This window comes from Anas platyrhynchos, chromosome 28 (assembly GCF_047663525.1).
Source record: "Anas platyrhynchos isolate ZD024472 breed Pekin duck chromosome 28, IASCAAS_PekinDuck_T2T, whole genome shotgun sequence".
Lineage (NCBI taxonomy): Eukaryota > Metazoa > Chordata > Aves > Anseriformes > Anatidae > Anas > Anas platyrhynchos.
In genome coordinates this window covers 2,788,758-2,806,823 of record NC_092614.1, presented here as the reverse complement: position 1 = coordinate 2,806,823, position 18,066 = coordinate 2,788,758, and the positions used below count along the sequence as shown (strand labels likewise).

The 18,066-nt window shown below is 55.7% G+C and overlaps 2 protein-coding genes across 8 annotated transcripts in view; both read left to right on the top strand.

Annotated features, from left to right (window-relative positions):
- ZNF385C (zinc finger protein 385C) overlaps positions 1-18,066 on the top strand; it is a 74,851-nt gene that overhangs the window by 37,101 nt on the left and 19,684 nt on the right. The gene's annotated exons all lie outside the window — the stretch shown is intronic.
- Positions 246-17,099, top strand: C28H17orf113 (chromosome 28 C17orf113 homolog). Of its 4 annotated transcripts, none has more exons than XM_038168668.2 (3): positions 246-1,099; positions 12,275-12,803; positions 14,880-17,099. In XM_038168668.2, exons 2-3 carry the CDS (start codon positions 12,285-12,287, stop codon positions 16,410-16,412), a joined length of 2,052 nt encoding a protein of 683 aa, XP_038024596.2. In that variant the 5' UTR covers positions 246-1,099; positions 12,275-12,284; the 3' UTR covers positions 16,413-17,099. The 4 variants fall into 4 exon arrangements, with proteins under 4 accessions (XP_038024596.2, XP_038024594.2, XP_038024593.2 ...); XM_038168666.2 differs by having other exon boundaries at positions 12,174-12,803; XM_038168665.2 differs by lacking the exon at positions 246-1,099 and adding an exon at positions 9,290-9,635.

The window sequence follows — 18,066 nt, the reverse complement described above, 5'->3', positions numbered from 1 at the left end:
CCAGAGCCGGCGTCCCCCGGGTGCATGTCCCTTCCCGTCATCCCTGATGCCTTGACACCCACGCGGAGTTGGTTTTAATTTCCCTTTTAAGGGGGAATTGTGTTTAATGAGGAGTTTGGCGGCCAGGGGCAGCTCCAAGCGCCGCGCCAGGGATGCTGTGCTGGGGAGGGGGGGATCCTGCGGAGCTGGGTGGGTGGACTGGGGGTGGGGGGGGGTCTTGGTTTTAATAGAAAAAGGAACGAGCTGGGGGTGTGGGGTGAGCCTTTGCACCTCCTTCCCGAGTCCTGAACCCCCTTGGGGCTGCTTTGGGGCAAAACTGTGTGGAAATCAGCCAAGGGCTTGCTGTGGGGGATGCGTGCAGGATGAGGTTGGCTTCCCAAGAGAATGAGATCCTGGGGTTTAGGGAGCTCTGCTCATCCCACCATCCACGCTTGCCCCTCGCGGGGGGGATTTTGGGGAGGTATCCCCTGGAGCTCCCTAACCAGGGGCTGCTGCAGCCATCAATCCCCTCCCCAGTCAACCCCAGCAGGTCCCAGCCCAGCGGCACAGATCTGGCACAGCCGCATCCCGGCCCCTTCCCCAAATTACCCTCCCTAATTGGGGGGAAATCCTCGGCACTTGGAGGGGGCAGATCCTTGGGGGCGTGCAGCTGAAGCCGGTTGCCGGCTCCTTCCTCTCTGCTCCAAGTTTCTTTGCTTTGGCAGCCCTGGAGTTTACTCTGCGCCAACCTCGGAAAAGAAAAGAGCACTTGTGCTTTGCTCCAGGGAAGGGGAGGAGGAGGAGGAGCGGGGAGAAGGGGCACCGCAGCGAGGTTCCTCCGACCTCCCTCCCACCCGATTTTCATGCTAATCCCCGTCCCTGGGCCGGGACCTCAGCTGGGAGAGGCTGAGGCTGGGCAGGACGCGTGGGAGAGCGGCTCGCACCTCTGCGGGGCGCGGAGCAGCGGAGCGCAGCGCTTCCATTTGGGGTCCCGGCGGCTCCATCCAGGCGCGGCGGCGCTCGGCTGCGGGCGAGCCATGCAGCCCTAAGTCAACGCCAAAGGAAGGAGGGAGATACCAGCAGCGTGGAGGAGACGCGGCCGGATCCAAAATGCTGCTAGGTGGGTGAAACGCCACTTTCCTTCCTTCGAGTGCGCCCGGCCGCTGGCATCCCGGTCGGTCCCCATCGCTTCGCGCTCCTCTTTACTGGGTAGATACTGGAGAGCCGGCTGCGGGGTCGCTGCTCGTTTCGGTACGGAGGGGCAGGGTTTAGAGGGAAGCTTCTTTGCGTGTGTTTTGCGGAGCCCTCGGCACAGCAAGGTCTGGGTTTTAGCCGGGTTTGCGGTGGCACCGGGTGTCCAGCCCGTGGATGCAGGGCAAGGTCCGGGGGGGTTCGTCCTGGGCACGTCCCCGGCTGCACGGATGGGATTCAAGTGTTCGTGCCAGCAGCCAGCTTTTGCTGAGTTAATTGAGCAAATCGAGACCGATCAATGCATGAATCGTTCCTTTATTATTATTATTTTTATTTAAATCTTCCTGATTTCTGGGTAGCTCTGCTAAGGTTACGGAGAGGGGGGCGTCTCTTTTTCCCTTTTGCAGTTTTGGCTGTAGGCTTAACTCTCAGTAGTGAAAAATTGACGTGGATTATTTGCTGCTGGGAAAGAGCTACAGAAATATGTGGAATTTAAGGAGCCTGGGCTCAGGAATGGGTGGCTGGTAAGAGGCTCAGCATCAAGCACAAATATTGGTTCACCTGTAGGGGCTTTTCCATGCCCTGTCCTGCACCCTTCGGGGTTTTGCAGCGCTCAATTGCCTTCATTAGATTTTCCTTTTTTTGAAGCAAATCAGATCCCTATTGTTCCCGATTTCCATCCTGCCTGAAAAGCCATTTAAAAGCTGTTCTTTTTCTTTGAATCGACTCAGCCCTGTATCGTACACCCACAAGCCAGTCCCTCCCCTGCCCAAGCACACATGCAGCCTTGTTTCTTCAGCTCCCAGCCTGCTAATCCTAATTACTTATGGGATTCAAGCAGAGTTTGATTCACTGCATCTTATTGATTTTTCCCAGGGCTGCAAAAAAAAAAAAAAAAAGAGGAAGAAGCGGGTTGCGGGCTGACACGGCTTTATTTTGTCCTTGCTCTGTGTCTGGGGGTCAGCTCTGACTCCTGGGCATCCTCCGGCTCTGTTCTGCCTGCTGCACCCGCACCGTGAGCGTTTGATGCTTTTCATGTGAAACGAGACTGGGTGGGGAGAAGGAGGCAGGCAGCGCCTTTGAAGGAGAAGCAGTTAAAAAAGCTCGCAAGACTCTGTGGTGTTTGTGGCTTTCGTTTTTTTTTGTTTTTTTTTTTTTTTGTTTTTTTTTTTGGCAGGCTCAGGCTCATTGAGTTGAGCTGCGGCAGCGAGCGAAGTGTAACGCTTGCTCTCGCACCCATTTCACGCACAGCTTCACGGCTGGGATTCGGGGGCTTTTATTGTCATCAGCCTGAACTTTCTGCGCCGCTGCTGGAGCAAGGACGGGGCTTTGCAGGAGCCTCCAGCAGAGCCGTGCGTCTCCCTGCTGCCCGTGCCAACAGGCTTTGTGCCGTGCAGGGGGGCTGCTGCTGTTCCCGTGTGCATGCGTGTGCACATACGTGTGCGTGTGCACACATCCATGCACACACATGCCTGCAATACTTTATCCCAGCACCGTGCTTGGTGCTGTCTGGGGTTTTCTGAGAGCAGCAAGTCCGGGGCAATCACGGATGTTATTGAACTGGCACATCTGACAGGGCTTGACCGAGGTGCTGTCATTTTTTTAACTACGGCCTTGCTCATCAGCTGTCTTGCGTGGATCACTTTGATTTTTCTAATGGCTTGAAGCATGGTCCTTCCTCCATGAACTGTCTTTCCCTGTGTTCCTGGAACACGTAACAACAGTTTGTGGGATATCTATCAAGAACGCTGCTCAGGCAAAGCAGGTTTAACAACAACAAAAAGTGAAGCTTGCTGTCTCAAATATGTAGGAAATGTTGTAAAGCCCCTAAAGCTTTAATTTTAATCTTTGAAATGCAGCAGACACGCAGATGTGTTTGTGTGGGCATGCACCGATATATGCGCAGACCGTGCCTGCTGTTGTAGCAGAATACTTTATTTAATATTATTTTTCCTCGGAATGCTTTCTTCCTCCTTAGCCCCTGAATAAGTTTCCAGGTTCCCTCAAATGGCAGAGCAAGGAGAAGGGATCAGCCCAGCCTCGCTGCCCTGTGCTGAGCTGGGATTGTGCTGCTTGGGTTAGGACCGTGCCTTGTGAAGTGTGTGTGTGGCAAGGGTGAGGGCTTCTCTCCCCCTCGTGTTTCAAAAACCTCCTCAAGGAAAAGGTGAAGGCCTCGCAATGCCCTGAATTTCAATGTTTTGACTGAAGAAAAGTTATTTTCTTAAGACGTTGCAGCTCCACAGCACGTTTGTAAAGCTGTAACCGGTCGGGCTGTAAGCGCCCTCTCTGCCTAAGGTGACTGCTAACATTTGAAATTATAAATGCCACGTTATTTTTTTATGCTCTGTTATAGCACACAAATAGAGTTTTAAATCAGGATTTTGCACTTCTGCTTTTCCCACTCCCTGTTTTTGTTTGCACTTGTCAAATTCCCATAGTTCTCCCAGCTCTGGGAGCTGCTGCCCAGCCTTGGTGAGCTCAGGACCACCGCAGGGACAAAGCCCCCTTACGATAAGGAGCAGCGTGGTCCAAAGGAGTTGGGGGGCTCTTGGCTCTCTAGGAGGTTTTGTCTTGCCTTGAAAATTAGGCACTGCGAGCAGCTTGCTGGGAATTTGCCCAGGCTGGAGGTAGAGGGGAAGCACTGGGAGGGGCTCGGGTGAGGTGCTGGGAAATGCTGAGACCCCGTGGAGTGGCGGTGCCCATGGGGGGATGCTGCTGGGGTGGATGATAAAACCCTGGCCAGGGGCTGTCCCTGCTCTGTACCCCCAGGTTTCAGGACTCACTCCTGTGCTGCAAGGTAAAACTGGGGCTGTGGTGTTGCTTCGAGTCGCAGTGGGTGAATGGTGACTTCTTTGCTTCCTGCTCCCTCTGGAAATCATCTTCCTACCCGTGTGTGCGTGGGCACGGTGCTGGCAGGCATCACGGGACAGCAACAGCAGCTGCTCGCTTGCCTTGCACCTCGAACGGCTCCGGTTCAGTGCCTGGGTTATCAGAGCTGGGGCGCGTTGGGGTCTCCATCACCACCGGGCTCAGGAAGGGATCGGGGTGCGCTTCTGGCACAACAAGGAGCGCATTGTGCTCTGTCCTGCCCTGCTGCTCCAGGGCCTCTCCGGCAGATGGTGGAACTTTGCTTTTCCGAAGGTTGTTTTGGGTGAATTTTCCTGTAAATGCAGCAGTTGCTCTTGTTCCCGGGGGCTTGCTCTCAGAAACGTCTCGGGGAAAACATCTGTTCCCTGCTCCCAGCCGTTACCGACATCCCGGGGAGGCACTGGGGAGCCTGAGCTGGAATTCCTCCGGCAGCCTCCCCTCCGCAATATTTTTAGACCGAGCAGTCATCTCATCCCGACCTCCAGTCTGATACGGGCCAGAAATATCACCAAGCTGAGGGCAGAAATCACTTTTGATTTAAAACCATTCTTAATTATACTTCACCTTGCTTGAGCAACGGATCGCTGACAAGTATTGTGAGCAGATGCCAACTTTTTTTTTTTTGAAGTTTCTGTGCAAATGATGCTCCCAGCAGCCTGCTGACAAGCCCTTTGCCAGCACCGGCGCTTTGATGGCCCATTCCAGCACCCGCTGATGTCCTTAAGCTTGTAATTACTGCAGGGGCTGGGTATTTAACAGATTTTTTTTTTTTTCCTTCTGCGGAGCGGGATGTTCGAACAAGTAGGCTGGCTGTTCCCACTCTTCTCCGAAGTGATTATATTAGCACGGTCCGGGTAGGAGTGGCGGAAATTACAATGAAATACTAGCGGTAGGAAATAAAAATCTAATTAAAAAATAATGACAGATGTGCGTCTGCTTCCAAACATTGAATATGACCAGGCTCGCCCCAGGGCAGACTTAGTGGAGAGTTCTGTACTTCTGCAGCTGTCAGTGCAAACGTGACAGGCTCTGTTCTCGGGGCTGCTCTAAAACCCCAAAATAAGCAGAAAGCAGCAGGGGGGAGGCAGAGGGCTCTGACCTTTATAAAATTGGGAGGGGGGAAGGGTATAAATGGGCTATTTTTCTGTCCTGGCTCCGGGCTGTGCCACCTGCTTGCAGGTGACCCTGGGCACGTCCCTTGTCCCTCGTGAGCCCTTGTTCCTTCCCCTTCCTGCTGCTGTCCCTCTCCTTTAGTGCCAAGGGAAGGGCTGGTCCCGCTCACAGAGTGCCAGGGATGCAGCGTGGCCGGGTTCACCTGCCCCCAGGTGCTTCGTTAAAAGGAATCATTAACGATCCCTGCCATGGAGGAAATGCCACACGATGAAAAATGTGCCTTCGCTCTGAGGCAATTCAAAAGGCCGGTAGAGAAGGGAGCCCCGTAATTTGTTCCAAATTGGTTATTTTGCTGAAACGGTGAGAAAGCATCAATTTGGAGTCTTCTCTCCCTTTTCATTTCTGTCAGCTGCTCCCCGGCTGTAATGAATTGGGCTCGGCTGTAATTTTTATGATTTAAATGATGCTCAGGATAAAGGCTGAGCTAAACTGGGGCTCCAGGTTTCCACTCGAGCTCCCTTTTGGAAATACCCAGAGCCCCAGAAGAGGAAGGCGATGATGAAGAGGGGAGTATTTCAGGGAGCCAGGCTCAGATGAGAGGGCTTTTATTTTTTTTGCTCATTTATAGCTATTTTATCGTGTCATTGTGCAGTGTTCCTGCTGTGGATCCTGTGGCTGAGGTACCCTTGAGGACCCGGTGTGTTGATGGGGGCAGTGGGATTGCTGCAGCCCCGGGTTGGGGTCACCAGCGGGGGACAGATAAATTCTGTCCCCCACCCCTGACAGCCCAGACAAACCGCCCTGTCTGTGCCGGGGCATTCACAGGGATTTCATCAGAGTTTTTCTCGAGGCTGATTCCCTGCCAGATCGCGTCATGCAGGCAAAAGGATGTGACAAGGGGACGCAGGCGAGAGGCGGCGTGTCCCGCGTGGTGGCTGCGAGGGCTGGGGACCTGGGTCCCCGTGGTGGCATCTCCGGGGGCTTCTTGCTCCATCCCGGCACCCTGTGCTCTCCGTGGCCCCGCAGCCCACCCAGACCCCTCTGCAAGGACCTGAGCGAGTCCAGGCCAGAGCTCGGGTGCCCAAAGAGGTGCTGGAAGGGCCCCAGCAGAGGACGAGCAAAGCCCAGGTTGTCTCAGTGACGCAGGGAGCTGGGACACAGCAGGGAGGAATATTGGGGTGCCCTGAGCTGGGGTGCTTGCTCCTCCTGTGACCCTCCAGCCTCATTGCAGCGGTGCTGCAAGAGCATGGACCCTACAGAAGGAGGCAGCCCTGCCTGGCCAGGCAGCAAACCCGGGGCTTGCAGGCGTATTCCCCATCTGTCTGAGCTGACACGGCGTTGAGTGCAGTCTCCCTCGCAGAGGGATGGCTCTCTCCTACACCAGACCGAGGCTTCTCAGCAGCTTTCCTTCCTCCTCCGTGCACAGCGGAGATTAAATTGAACTGTCACCACCTTCGGGTGCCGAGGGATGCTGCTGCGGTGCCGCCGGTGCTGCGCTCGTCGCGTCCTCTGCGTGCTCACACGGCTCCCAGCCTCCAGCTTCATCCCGGTGCCATCCCACTGGGGATGGGGATCTGGGATCAGGGACCTGTGGGGCAGCGTGCTGCTTCCCTCCCTGAAGCCCCTTGGGTCTGGGAGTGCAGGATTTGGGAGCGGAGATGTGGGGCTGGGCACCGGAGGGCTGGATGGGCTTGGGAACCCAAAGGGGATGGAGCTCGCCTTTGTTAGAGGCTTTGGGAGCACAAGCAGCTCCTTCCCTGCTCCAAAAGCATGAGTCATTGCCGAGAGATGAGGTTAAAAATCTTAATGCAGAGAAGAAAAACAAAATCTCACAAATAGGTTTGGACTCGGGGGGTTTTATATCTTTTGGGGGTAATATGGTTGGCTTTCCCGTCTCTTCTGCTCAGCTCCTTATAGATGAAAAAGTGATAATGGGAAAAGAAATCTATGGGGAAAAAGCAGCCCCAGGATGTGGGGATTGGGGCTGGCCCCAGTCTTCCCCCCCCCCCCCTCCCTGGGCAGCAGCTCGGTTTTGGTTTCGCCTTTGAAGGCACGGGGCACGAGTGGAAACTGGCTCACGAGGCAGCGGGCGCCCGTCGTGCCATGCTGATGATAAATGCGCTCGTGCACACAGGTCACCTGCCCGCCGAGCTCTCCAGGCATGTCACGGCGGAGAAAAATAGCGATGATTAAATCAAATCAAGGCTTCTGCTGCTGCGCGGGGGTAAATGGAGATGTTGTGATTGACTCCTGACCCCCCCGATACCCCTTCGCAAAGCTAAAGGGCAAAATAATTACTGTCCTCTGTGGGTGGTACGTGCCCTGGGCAGGCAGCTCTGGTCCCTTCCATCGTCCCAGCTGATGGTTATCACGCAGGTTGTGGGGTCCCCGAGACCTTGGGGGGGACAGGAGCTGCTCAGCCCCCCCATACAGATGCTGCTGCGTACCAGATGCTTGTACCATCAGCTTGGGGGGGGGCAAAATCCAGCAAAAACATCCCGGGTGGCTGGAGAAAAGCATCCCAGGCACGGCTGTTCTACCCTCATCCTCATCAGTGCCTGAATCCTGGGGGATGTTTTTGGGGCTGTTTGCCACCCCCCACCCCAGACCTGCCAGTTTTCCTGGCTGTGCTGAAAACCGGGCTGGGGGCCCCCGCTGCGAGGAGGCCGAGCGCTGCCGTGTGGTTGTCTGCCCCGCGGCGTTTCACTGCCCTGCCTGTTCCACCTTGCCTCTCCTCTCCAGCCGGTTTTGTTTCCCTGCTGCCGATTTATTTTTTTATTTTCACGTGGCTGCCTTGAGCTCGAGACAGTCGGAAGCAGCCTTGGTTGGTTTTGGTGCTGATCGGGCATCAAGCTTGGTGCTGGTCTTCCTCATCCTCATCCTCGTCCTTTTGGTCCAGGTTCTGGTGGCTCCCCCGTGGATGCGAAGGGCAGGAGCAGCCTGCGGGGTCAGACCCAGTTGCTCCCCCTGGAAATAGGGTGGAAAAGCAGGGACAGCCCAGCTGACTTCTGCACTTTTGTCCCCAGAAGCTGCAAAGGAGAGGACGCAGCAGCCTGAAAATTGATTAAAAACCTTAAGTCCTCTTTTCTCAGTTGCATTAGCACGAGGATAAATAGTGCATATTTTCAGCCCCGGAAACCCGGTCTCTGGTTTCACCCAGCTCCTGTAAGCATTAACCCTGAGCCAAGGTGGCCGGGCAGGAATGTCCCGAGAGCAGAAAGGAGCCTCTTGCCCCAGGACATGTCGAGAAGCCTGAAGAGAGAGGAATTTACTCCGGGGCTGCCCGCCATCCCCTCCCCGGTGTGCGGAGCCAGGTACAAAGCAGGTCCTAATCCAGGCACATACCATGGGGCCGCGGTGCTTATCGGGGTCTGGCTGCACCAGCAGCAGGTAGTCAGGGCTGAGAGCATCCTCTGTGGGCACCGAGCACTGTGGACCACGGGCAGGGGGCTCCTTGGTGGCTCCTGCAGGACGTGGGTGTTCTTTGGGGTTTGAATGGCCTCGGGAGTCTTGTTTGGAGGACAGCAAGGGTGGCAGAAAATCCTATTTGTTTTGGAAGTTGAGAGGCTCTAAATTGCACCCGCGTTTAATGCTGGAAGATTTTTGGTGCAAACGGAGCCCCGTGCTTCTCGGGTGTCACTGGGGTGGAGGTGCCAACCCGAATCCCACAGCTCCAGGCCACCAGCAGGTAACGGGGTCTCGGCAGCAGCTCAGGGTGACCCCAATGTAACGGCAGCAAACAGACTCATCCCAAAATTTTACTCAATGCTTGTGGCAGGGCTGGAGGGCTGTTTTGCCAGCAGCTGCCTGCTGAAGCAGCGCTCATATCCTGGAGGTGCCCAGACCCGGGTCGGCATCCAGCTGCGTGCGCCCAGCCTGGGGACATCCCAGGGGGTGCCACAAACCCGATACCCCGTACCCACCACCATCCCCCCCTCATCCACCCTGCAGCAAAGCACCACCCTGGGGACCACCACCAGCACATCCCCAGTCCTCCCCCACCACCTCAGGGACCCCAGCCCATCGGTCGGCCACCGTGGCCACCGTCCCCCGTGGCCGAAGCGCGGCCACCGCCACGAGGCCTTCCCCGTTGCCGGCTGCCGCTAGTGGCCACTGCCGCCGTTGGCTGCCGGGAGCATCGGTGGAGCCAGACAGTCCTCGCAGCAAGATGGCTGCTCCCATGCTGCCGTGAGCGCGGGCGGCAGCCGCAGGGCTTTGTTCCCGGGGCCGCGGCAGCACCCGCGGGGCGCCCGCCCCATGCGTTGAGCGGGGAGCCCCGCCGGGGCAAGGGGGGGGGGTGTATGTGTGTGTGTGTGGTGCTTCCCCCTGCATCCGGGGGATTGTTTTATTTTAATATTTTTTTTTGTCTTTGCATTGTTTTTCTTTTTTTTTTTAATTAGTGTTTTTTTTTTCCTATATAAAAACCAAAATCTTGGGAAGTTTGCAAGCCCCCTGGCCCCAAAGCTCATGGCAGCGGTTCCATGGTACGTATGTGTAGAGGGAGGGTGGGCGTGCGGGGCCGGGGGAGCTGGGGGAGTTGCATGCGGCTCTGCTCGCACTTGGCAAAGCTCTGCCTGGAGCCGGGCGGGCGGTTTCAGTGACACGGCCAGGGCTGAGGGACCTGGGGCGTGCGTGTCCCAGCAGGGGCTCCTTGTCTTGCAAATAAATCCTGCCCAAACTTCCTTACAGACAGTGCTCCTGCCCAGAACCGTGTGCTCCTGGGGGGAGCAGCACATGCAGGAGCTGGGGTGCAATCTTAACACCCCTGCTTCCCAGCTGAATTCAGCCCCCTCCAGCACGCTACCTGCTCCTGAGGACTCACTGTGCTAAAATCTCCCCCCCAGGCAGAGGAGCCAGCCCAGCTGCACGGTGGCTGCCCTGGGATGCACAGGACACGGCTGCATCGCCAGCAGCCCCTGCACTGTCCCCTGCTCTGCCCAAGCAAGGCTGCACGGGCCCTGTGCACCCCCAGAGCCATCACTGATGTGCGTGTATATATATATATATATATTTTTTTTTTAATTATTATTATTATTTTATTTTTTTCTGTCCAAGGGATGAGTTTTTTGCTGGGTTGAGTGTCTGGGTGCAGTGTGTAGAGGTGGTTGGTCACGGCAAGGGGAACAGTCTGGGGACCGTGCGCTGTCCCTGCTGCAGCCAGGGCACCCAGCTCGGTGCCCACCCAGCCCAGGGGCTCGGGGCAGGTGGGCACCGAGCCCACGAGCCAAGTTTTGGAGCCTGCACAAGGCACGGGGCAGTGGGGGGGGAGGCACCAGGGCGCTCCCCACCCAGACAGAGCCTGCGTTCCCCGGGGAGCGTCCGACAGGCGCTGGCAACCGCAGAGGAAACATTTAGCAAGACGGGTCTTGGCTCCGGCTCTCACAAAAGCCCTTGCAGTTTCCTAATTAACGGACTGCAGAGCAGATGCACTTAGTGGCTGTGGGTGAGGCTTTTCCACCGGCCTGAGGAGGACGAGGCTGCAACTTCGCACGCGATCGCCCGGTGCTGGGGATCGCCCCCCGAGCGCTCCCGGCTGCACCGCGCCACAGAGGCGTGCGGTGAGGAGGGAGGCTTGGGTTTGGGGAGCCAAGCAAGCAGTTATATTCAATAGGCTTAATGAGGAAAGTGAACCTGCATGCCTGTTGCAAGCCCAGACAGCTTTGCATTCCCTGCGTCAGGAGGAAGCTCGCCCCTTCCTCACCCTCTCCATGAAGGGCGTTTTGCAGCCCCCAGGGAGTGGCAGGGTGCAGGGGGCAAGGGTCTGAGGGCAGTGGTGCAGTGCCAGTGGTGCTGCGGGGTGGCTGTGAGCCCTGGATACCCTGGTGGGGTAAGAGCTAGGTGGGTGGGAGGGGGCTTGGGGTGTGCTGGGGGCCGAAGTATTGCTCCAGCACCAAATCCTGAGGCTTTCCATGATGGCTGTGGGAATGGCTCCAGTCCTTGGGGGTTTTGTTCTTTAGAAAAACCCCAAATCCCTCGTGGGTTTCTCAGTGAGTTACACTGAGTATTTCCTGGCTTGCACTCGCGACCTGCTGCTGAAGGTGCGTTTTCTTTCCTTTTCCCCTGTGCTCCAGTTTTCTCCCCTTCCCTGCTCTGCACTGGGTTCCTCCTCCTCCCTTTATCGAGGCTCAGTTTGATTTTTCAGTCCTGTTCCTGGAGGAATACAAGGATTGGACTGAGTGGGGCTTAAGTACGGGTAGGGAGTTAAGTGGCTGCTTAAACACTTGAGTTAACTGGTTTAAAGACGTGCTTAGGTGCTTGGTAGCCTCCTGTAGGTGCTGGGGAGTCCTGGCTCTTCCTCCACTTTTGGGGACAATCCAGGAGCTGCTCACTGGCCGTCCCCAGCTCCAGGTGGCCGCAGGTCTTGGCTGCCAGCCCCCCCCACCCTTGGGGACAAGCTAGGCTGGTGGCACTGGCTGTGCAAGGAGCACTGTCTGTACCTGACCCCAAAGCCTGTGCAGGTTTGGTGGCTTCCTGAAATAAAGGCAAGCAAGGAAGGGATGAAAACGTGCACGTGCAGGTCCTGGGCACGTGTTTGAGTTGCTCCTTGGCCTCGAAGCCACCTGGGTTCAGCTCAAAATCTACCCAGGACAAGGCTCCCTGCAAGCCTGGGTGATGCTGCCTGCCTGAGGAGGTGAACAAGGTGCTTTGGTCCTTCCTGGTGGTTTGGGGAACGGAGTGTTTTCTCCTTGGGGGGGGCAAACACTCTGATTTGTGATGTTTTGTTGAAAGCCAGCGTTGAAGCTTCCATATCCTCCGAACGTTGGCTGCAGCATGAAGGTCAGCTCTGGTTGGGAGAGCATTCAGATGGCCCCGTGGTCAGGTGAAGGACCATGCAGGTCCCACCACGGGCACCCAGAGCTGCTGGGGACACCAAAAGAGGCGCTCAGGGTCCTGCCCTCCGAGCACCCCCACCACCGCCGTGTCACCACAGCTCCTCGATAGCAGGCAAGAAAAAAAAATAGCAAAGACTGAGGATTGCAAGGGCCCTAATCCCTTTCCCCTTGTGTCTCTTTCATCTCCAGTCGAACCAGGAAAGTGGTAATAGACCTTCCTTACTAAATTAAATGTAGAGGCTGCTCCTCCAAGGCACGTTTCAGTTCAACCGTAGTGTTTGATTTCCCAGCCACAGCAATATGGTGCCTCCAGGGAAAAAGCCAGCTGGGGAAACTTCCAATTCCAATAAAAAGTGTAAGCGCTATTTCAATGAGCACTGGAAGGAAGAATTTACCTGGCTGGAGTTTGACTATGAGCGGAAACTCATGTTTTGCATAGAGTGTCGGCAGGCGCTGGTGAAGAACAAGCACGGTAAAGCGGAGAACGCCTTTACCGTGGGCACGGACAACTTCCAGCGCCATGCCCTGCTGCGGCACGTCACCTCCGGCGCCCACCGCCAGGCGCTGGCGGTGAACCGGGAGCAGCTGGCTTTCGAGGCCCGCGTCCACGGCCACCCGGAGCTGCGCTCGGTCCTCAAGGTGGAGGTGAACCCGGCCAAGGTGGCCATCCTCACCACCGTCTACTGGATGGCCAAGGAGGAGATCCCGGAGGAGAAGTGCTCCTCTCTGCTGGACTTGCAGAAGTTCAACCTGTGCCAGGCGCTGCTTGCCTCCGAGCACAGCGAGTACTACCACCCCAGCAGCATCAGGGAGATGCAGGTGTGTACGGTGTGGGCTGGGGGTCTCTCTGCCCGTGGTGTTTGGTGGCTGTTTTGGGGCTGGACCGTGCTGTGAAGCTCCCGTGGCATGTAGCAAAGAGGTTTTGGTGCTCGTGCTGGGAGCTCTGCGCTTTGCAGCACCCCTGAGCTTGTGTTGCATCGAGCATCGCTGGCGTTTCTTCAGCTGCTGCATGTGTGAACAGGAGCCTTGGGCACATGCTCCCATCCCATGGGCTAGGGCTGGAGGTGAGCGTGTGCTCTGCCTCGCAAAAATAATGCATTTTTGCAGCAGGGACTGCGGGAAGCAAGGAAAGGCAAGATCAGAGCCAGCTCCTTGGCTGCTCTGATCCCACCTGGATGGATGCTGGAGCCGGGTGATTATCCAGCTTTCCCATATTTTCAGTAGAGACTGATGGCAAGTGTTTCCAGGTTAAAAAATAATAAACGCGGCACCTTGTTGGTGTCATTCCCTGACGTGACAATTCAGGAGGACGGAGGGGCTAGAGAAAGCAATGGGCTCCATCGAGGGAGCAGGGGGCTCTGAGCCATGTGTGCGCCTCCAGAGCACACAGGGACCGGGAGCAGCCGCTCCTGCTGCTGGAGCGCGATGCCCATCGCTGCAGGTCGATGCTGCAGGCTCGAAGGATGAAAGCTCGGGACTTCAATTAGCACGCCAGCACAGTGGGCTTTTCCTCTTTTGCCCTAAACTGAGTGATCAGAAAGATCGAGTAGCCAGAGAGTTTAGAGAGGACACATGTATTTTTTTGAATTTTACAAATGCTTCATGCCTGTTAAAATCAAATTAATTTTTTAGTGACGCTTGGCGGTTTGCCAGGCATTTTAGATATATAAAGAACCCTATTTCACTGCGGATAGGCTAAATCCACTAATTAGATTTCTCAGCCTGGAGCGCTACTTACAGCGTTTGCGCTTGCAGAGAAAGTTTTCCCTTCGAACCAGTGGCATTTCCATGAAATGGATAAAACGGAGCGAAGAAGGGAGAGATGCCCCAAAGTTTTATTGTTGCTTTGCTTGCAAAGCACTGAAGTGATGGAGTCACAGCTGAAGAAGCAGGGGTTAGGTGTCTTAATGAGCTCCTGGCACCATCAGGGTCCCAGGAGCCCCAAGGAAGTGGGGAGGGAGGAGGATGCAGGGAGCTGGCTGCCTTCAGCCCACAGGGCTGCCGACCTTAACTCGCTGCTTGGGATGCGGCCAGAGGAAGCAGGAGGCAGCATATTAGAAAAGAGAAAGCAATTTCCAGCAGGGAGTTGACTTGTATATACAACTCACACAGCATTATAAGGCCAAAATTGCTTTTGAGGTCTGCGGACGCGACCATAACATAACCTGCTCTTGCAGCGTGATTCAGCGCTCGTGGCCACTTTAAGTGCTATTGCTGTGCACTTGGATGGAACGGAGCGAAAAGCGAGTGCCAGCAAGTTGTGAGCTGAGTGGTGGGACAAGGCAGCATTGCATGGCTTTAAATAAGGTTTGCAGAGATGCTTTCCATGGCTCTCTCCATGAGAAAGCTGGATTTGGCACTCCCATGCCAAATAGCCATGACCAATGGACTTGCTCCATGTTTTAAGCTAAAATTTAGGGAAATATTTTTACCCAGGAATGGGTGCTAAAACATTCCAATTTCAAGCATGAGTCTGAAGTTGTAGTTCAGATGTGCCAATGTCTCACTGACTTTCTCTAGCTCCTAAAAACCTGAGGGACCAAAAGCAGAATTTGCCAACATCTGAACTCCGGGTATGAGAGCAATTTGTAGGCACTTGCATTTAAGAGCCCTAGCTGTTGCACCTAAATCAGCGAGCAGCTTAAAACATGAGCAAAAGTGGCTTTGAATCCTCTGGGCAATGCTCTGCTTTGAAGGCAGGTGGCCAGTGGGAGCCAAGCATGTGCTTAAGGGCTTCTCAGATTTGGGACCTCGCGCCGCTTTTGGGGAGATCTGAGCGTGGGTGCCTTGCAGCTTGTCTTGCTAGGGGTGCTGCACATCTCCCTTGTGCTTTTAAAGTTCATTTGTATTTCTCTTTCCCTCCCCGCCTGCCCTGCGCGTCCTTAACTGGCTCAGGCAGCGATCGCCAAGGTCCTGCACAACGAGGACAGGCACAGGATAAAAGCCTCGCCGTTTGTCGGGCTGGTGGTGGACGAGACGGTGGACGTCCTGGAGCACCGCAACCTCGCCATGTTCACCACCACCGTCTCCCCCTGCAACGGGCAGACCTCCACCACCTTCCTGGGGAGCTTCGAGCTGCCCGCCGGGGAGGCCTCCACGGTGGCGGGCAAGGTGGGCGAGGTGATGCGCTCCTTCGGCATCCCCACCATGAAGATCACCTGGCTCAGCGCCGACAGCGCCTCGCTGGTGGCCGAGCGGCTGAGCGGGGTGGGGACGGCGCTGAGCTCCCTCTGCCCGCTGCTCACCGAGATGCACTGCCTGTCCCACGGGAGCTCCCTGCTGCCCACCCAGAGCATCGTCAGCATTGAATACCTCCAGAAGTACGAGACCACCGTGGACGCCATCTACAGGCTCTACTCCAGCTTCAGGGGAGAAAGCAACAGCCTGCAGGAGCTGCGGAGCGTCCTGGACCTCTGCGAGATAGACCTCGGGAGCCCCAAGGCCATCCACTGGACTTCAATTTTCCCGGCTGTGGAAGCCATCGATTCCTCGTGGCCCACGCTGGTGCTGCTGCTGGAGAGCGAGGCAGAGCGGTCACCGGTGGCCCTTGGCCTCTGCGAAGAGCTCAAGAAGTTCCAGTTCGTGGCCTTCACCAAGATCCTCCTGGACATCCTCCCCATCTTCCAGAAACTCAGCCGCTTTTTCCAGATCGAGGACTTTGACCTCTCCATCCTGAAGCCCATCGTCTCCGCCACGGCCACCACCCTGCAGGCCCAGAAGAGCGCCAGCGGCCAGAACCTCCAGGAGTTCCTCAACGAGATGAACGAGCACCCGCGGGACGACCGGGAGGGCGAGAGACGTCTCTACTACAAGGGCGTGGAGCTGGCCAACTGCTCCAAGGTGCACCTGAAGCACTTTGAGCACCTGAAGGAGACCTACCTGGAGAGCGTGCGGGGCAATCTGCTGGACAGGTTCCCCAGCAGCGTCCTGGAGGCCGTCAGCTCCTTCTCGGCCATCTTCAACCCCAAGTGCTACCCCCAGTCTTTGGAGGACATCGGCAGCTACGGGGTCAGCGAGCTGAATTTCCTCCTGCAGGCCTACTCCCGGGTGGTGGTGAGCGAGAGGGCCCTGAGCGATTTCCCCCTCTTCAAGCGGATCGTCTTCAGCCTCAGCCAACTGTCCTTCAAGGACCTCTGCGTCAAACTGGTTTACAGCAACTCCGAGATGCACGAGCTCTTCCCGGACTTCGCCGTCCTCGCGGCCATCGCCTTGGCCTTGCCGTTGGGCTCGGTCCTGGCCGAGAAGATCAGCCGGGGCCGGGAGCTGCTGAAGCGCGGCCGGTCGCGCTGCGTGAAGGACGAGGGGCTGTCCGACCTCATGAAGATCGCCATCGACGGGCCGGCCGTCAACGAGTTTGACTTTGCGTTGGCCATCGAGTACTACGAGAGCATGCGGGAGTCTGGCTTCATCGTAACGCAGGTGAAGTGAGGGGTGGCTGGTGAAGGCAGAGCCCTGCGGGCAGGAGCCAGGTCCTACGGCAGCCCCGAGCATCTCCTCTGTGCTGTCCTCACCATCACCAGTCATGATGATGATGATGGTTGGCTCCACGCCGGGAAGAAGGGAATGGGATGCTCCACAAAGCCACGCCAGCCCCACTGCTGTCCTTCATCCCCCAAAGCAGACGTCAGAATTGGCCAGAATTTCAACTCCTGGGGGAGTTCCCCTTGGGTGTCACCACAGATGAAATTCCACCTTGCGGTGAGGTCTTTCCAGGGTGTTGTTTTTAATATTTTTTAGGGGAGATGAAAGCAAATCTTCTGAGCTCAAATGTAACATTGCCTTTGCACAATGCCCGGCAGCTTTTACTTAATACTCTGCAAAAATATCTGGTTTTTGTTATTTTGGAGCCTCGAGAATGAATGCAGCGAGGGCAGCGTATCTCTCTAGCTCTGTGGCAAACCCAGAAATGCCTGGTGGTGTCTTGTTGGTATTCCTTGCACATGGCACAAGGTATTTTTAACAGTGGCATCGAGTCATGATCATTTCAGAAGCAAGTGGTTTAAAGAACGGTATTGTAATCACTGGGGAAATAGTAACTTTTAAATGCATCATTGTGTATATATGTGTATGTATATATATATAAATATATATATAAATATATATATATGAAAAAGATCTACCTTAACTTTCCTAGTGTTTAAAGTACAAAGATATCTAAAAGGACTTTTTTTTTTTTTTTTTTGCAATGACAGAATAAATTATAAACAAGGGTCCAAGAAATAATAGTGAATTCCTTGTTTTTTCAAAATGGCATCACGTCCCGAAGCTCCCTTTGCTCTGCAACCTTGCAACCAAAGAAAGAGTCTTTTAACATCTATTTTGGGACAGACTTGAGTCCGTTTAGCCTGGTTTCTTTCTTTTAACCCTTCCCTCACCTTGAAGCGAGCAAAGCCTTGGCAAGCCCCACGGGTGGGACGGGCGCCTCTGTCACCCGGTTCAGTGCCCGTGCATGAGCCTTGCACCCGAGTCTGAATGGAGAGCGTGCTGCATGGCGTGCCCTTGGGTGTTAGGTGGGATCATGTTTGTTATTTTTTAACTTGGAGGGATGGCTTCTTTAGTTCTGCAGGGGTGGGATGAAAAGATCCTTCTTACTGATATTAATTTGCAATAAAGTCAAAGCAGCAGCCCAAAGCACCACGTCAGCTTAACGCTCCAGCATGTGGGGAGCGTTGTGTCTTTCTGCTGGATTCAGCTCAGCTCCGCTCCCAGGTAAGTTCACACCATCCCCTGGATGCGCAGTCCGGCAGGATTTGACCCAAATGCCCATGATGCTGGTGGTCCAAGTTCAGCCCATGCCTTTGCCTGGGGCTGGCATCTGGTATCGGTGCCAGAGCAGGCAGCACAGAGCATCCCTACACCCAGGAGAAAGGGGGACACTTTTGGGGGGTGAGCAGAGCAGGGAGGTTGCTACGCTCTGCCAAAATCTGTCCTGTGGCCATGGTGCAGAGATACAACCCTGGTCTTGCTCCTTCTCCCGTCTCCGCAGCCCTTGGCACCATGGAGCGCGCACACGTGCGTTTCCCAGCCAGCCTCCTGGAAATAGCCGGAGCGAATTCAGTCCACGCTTGGCCAGAGACAAAAA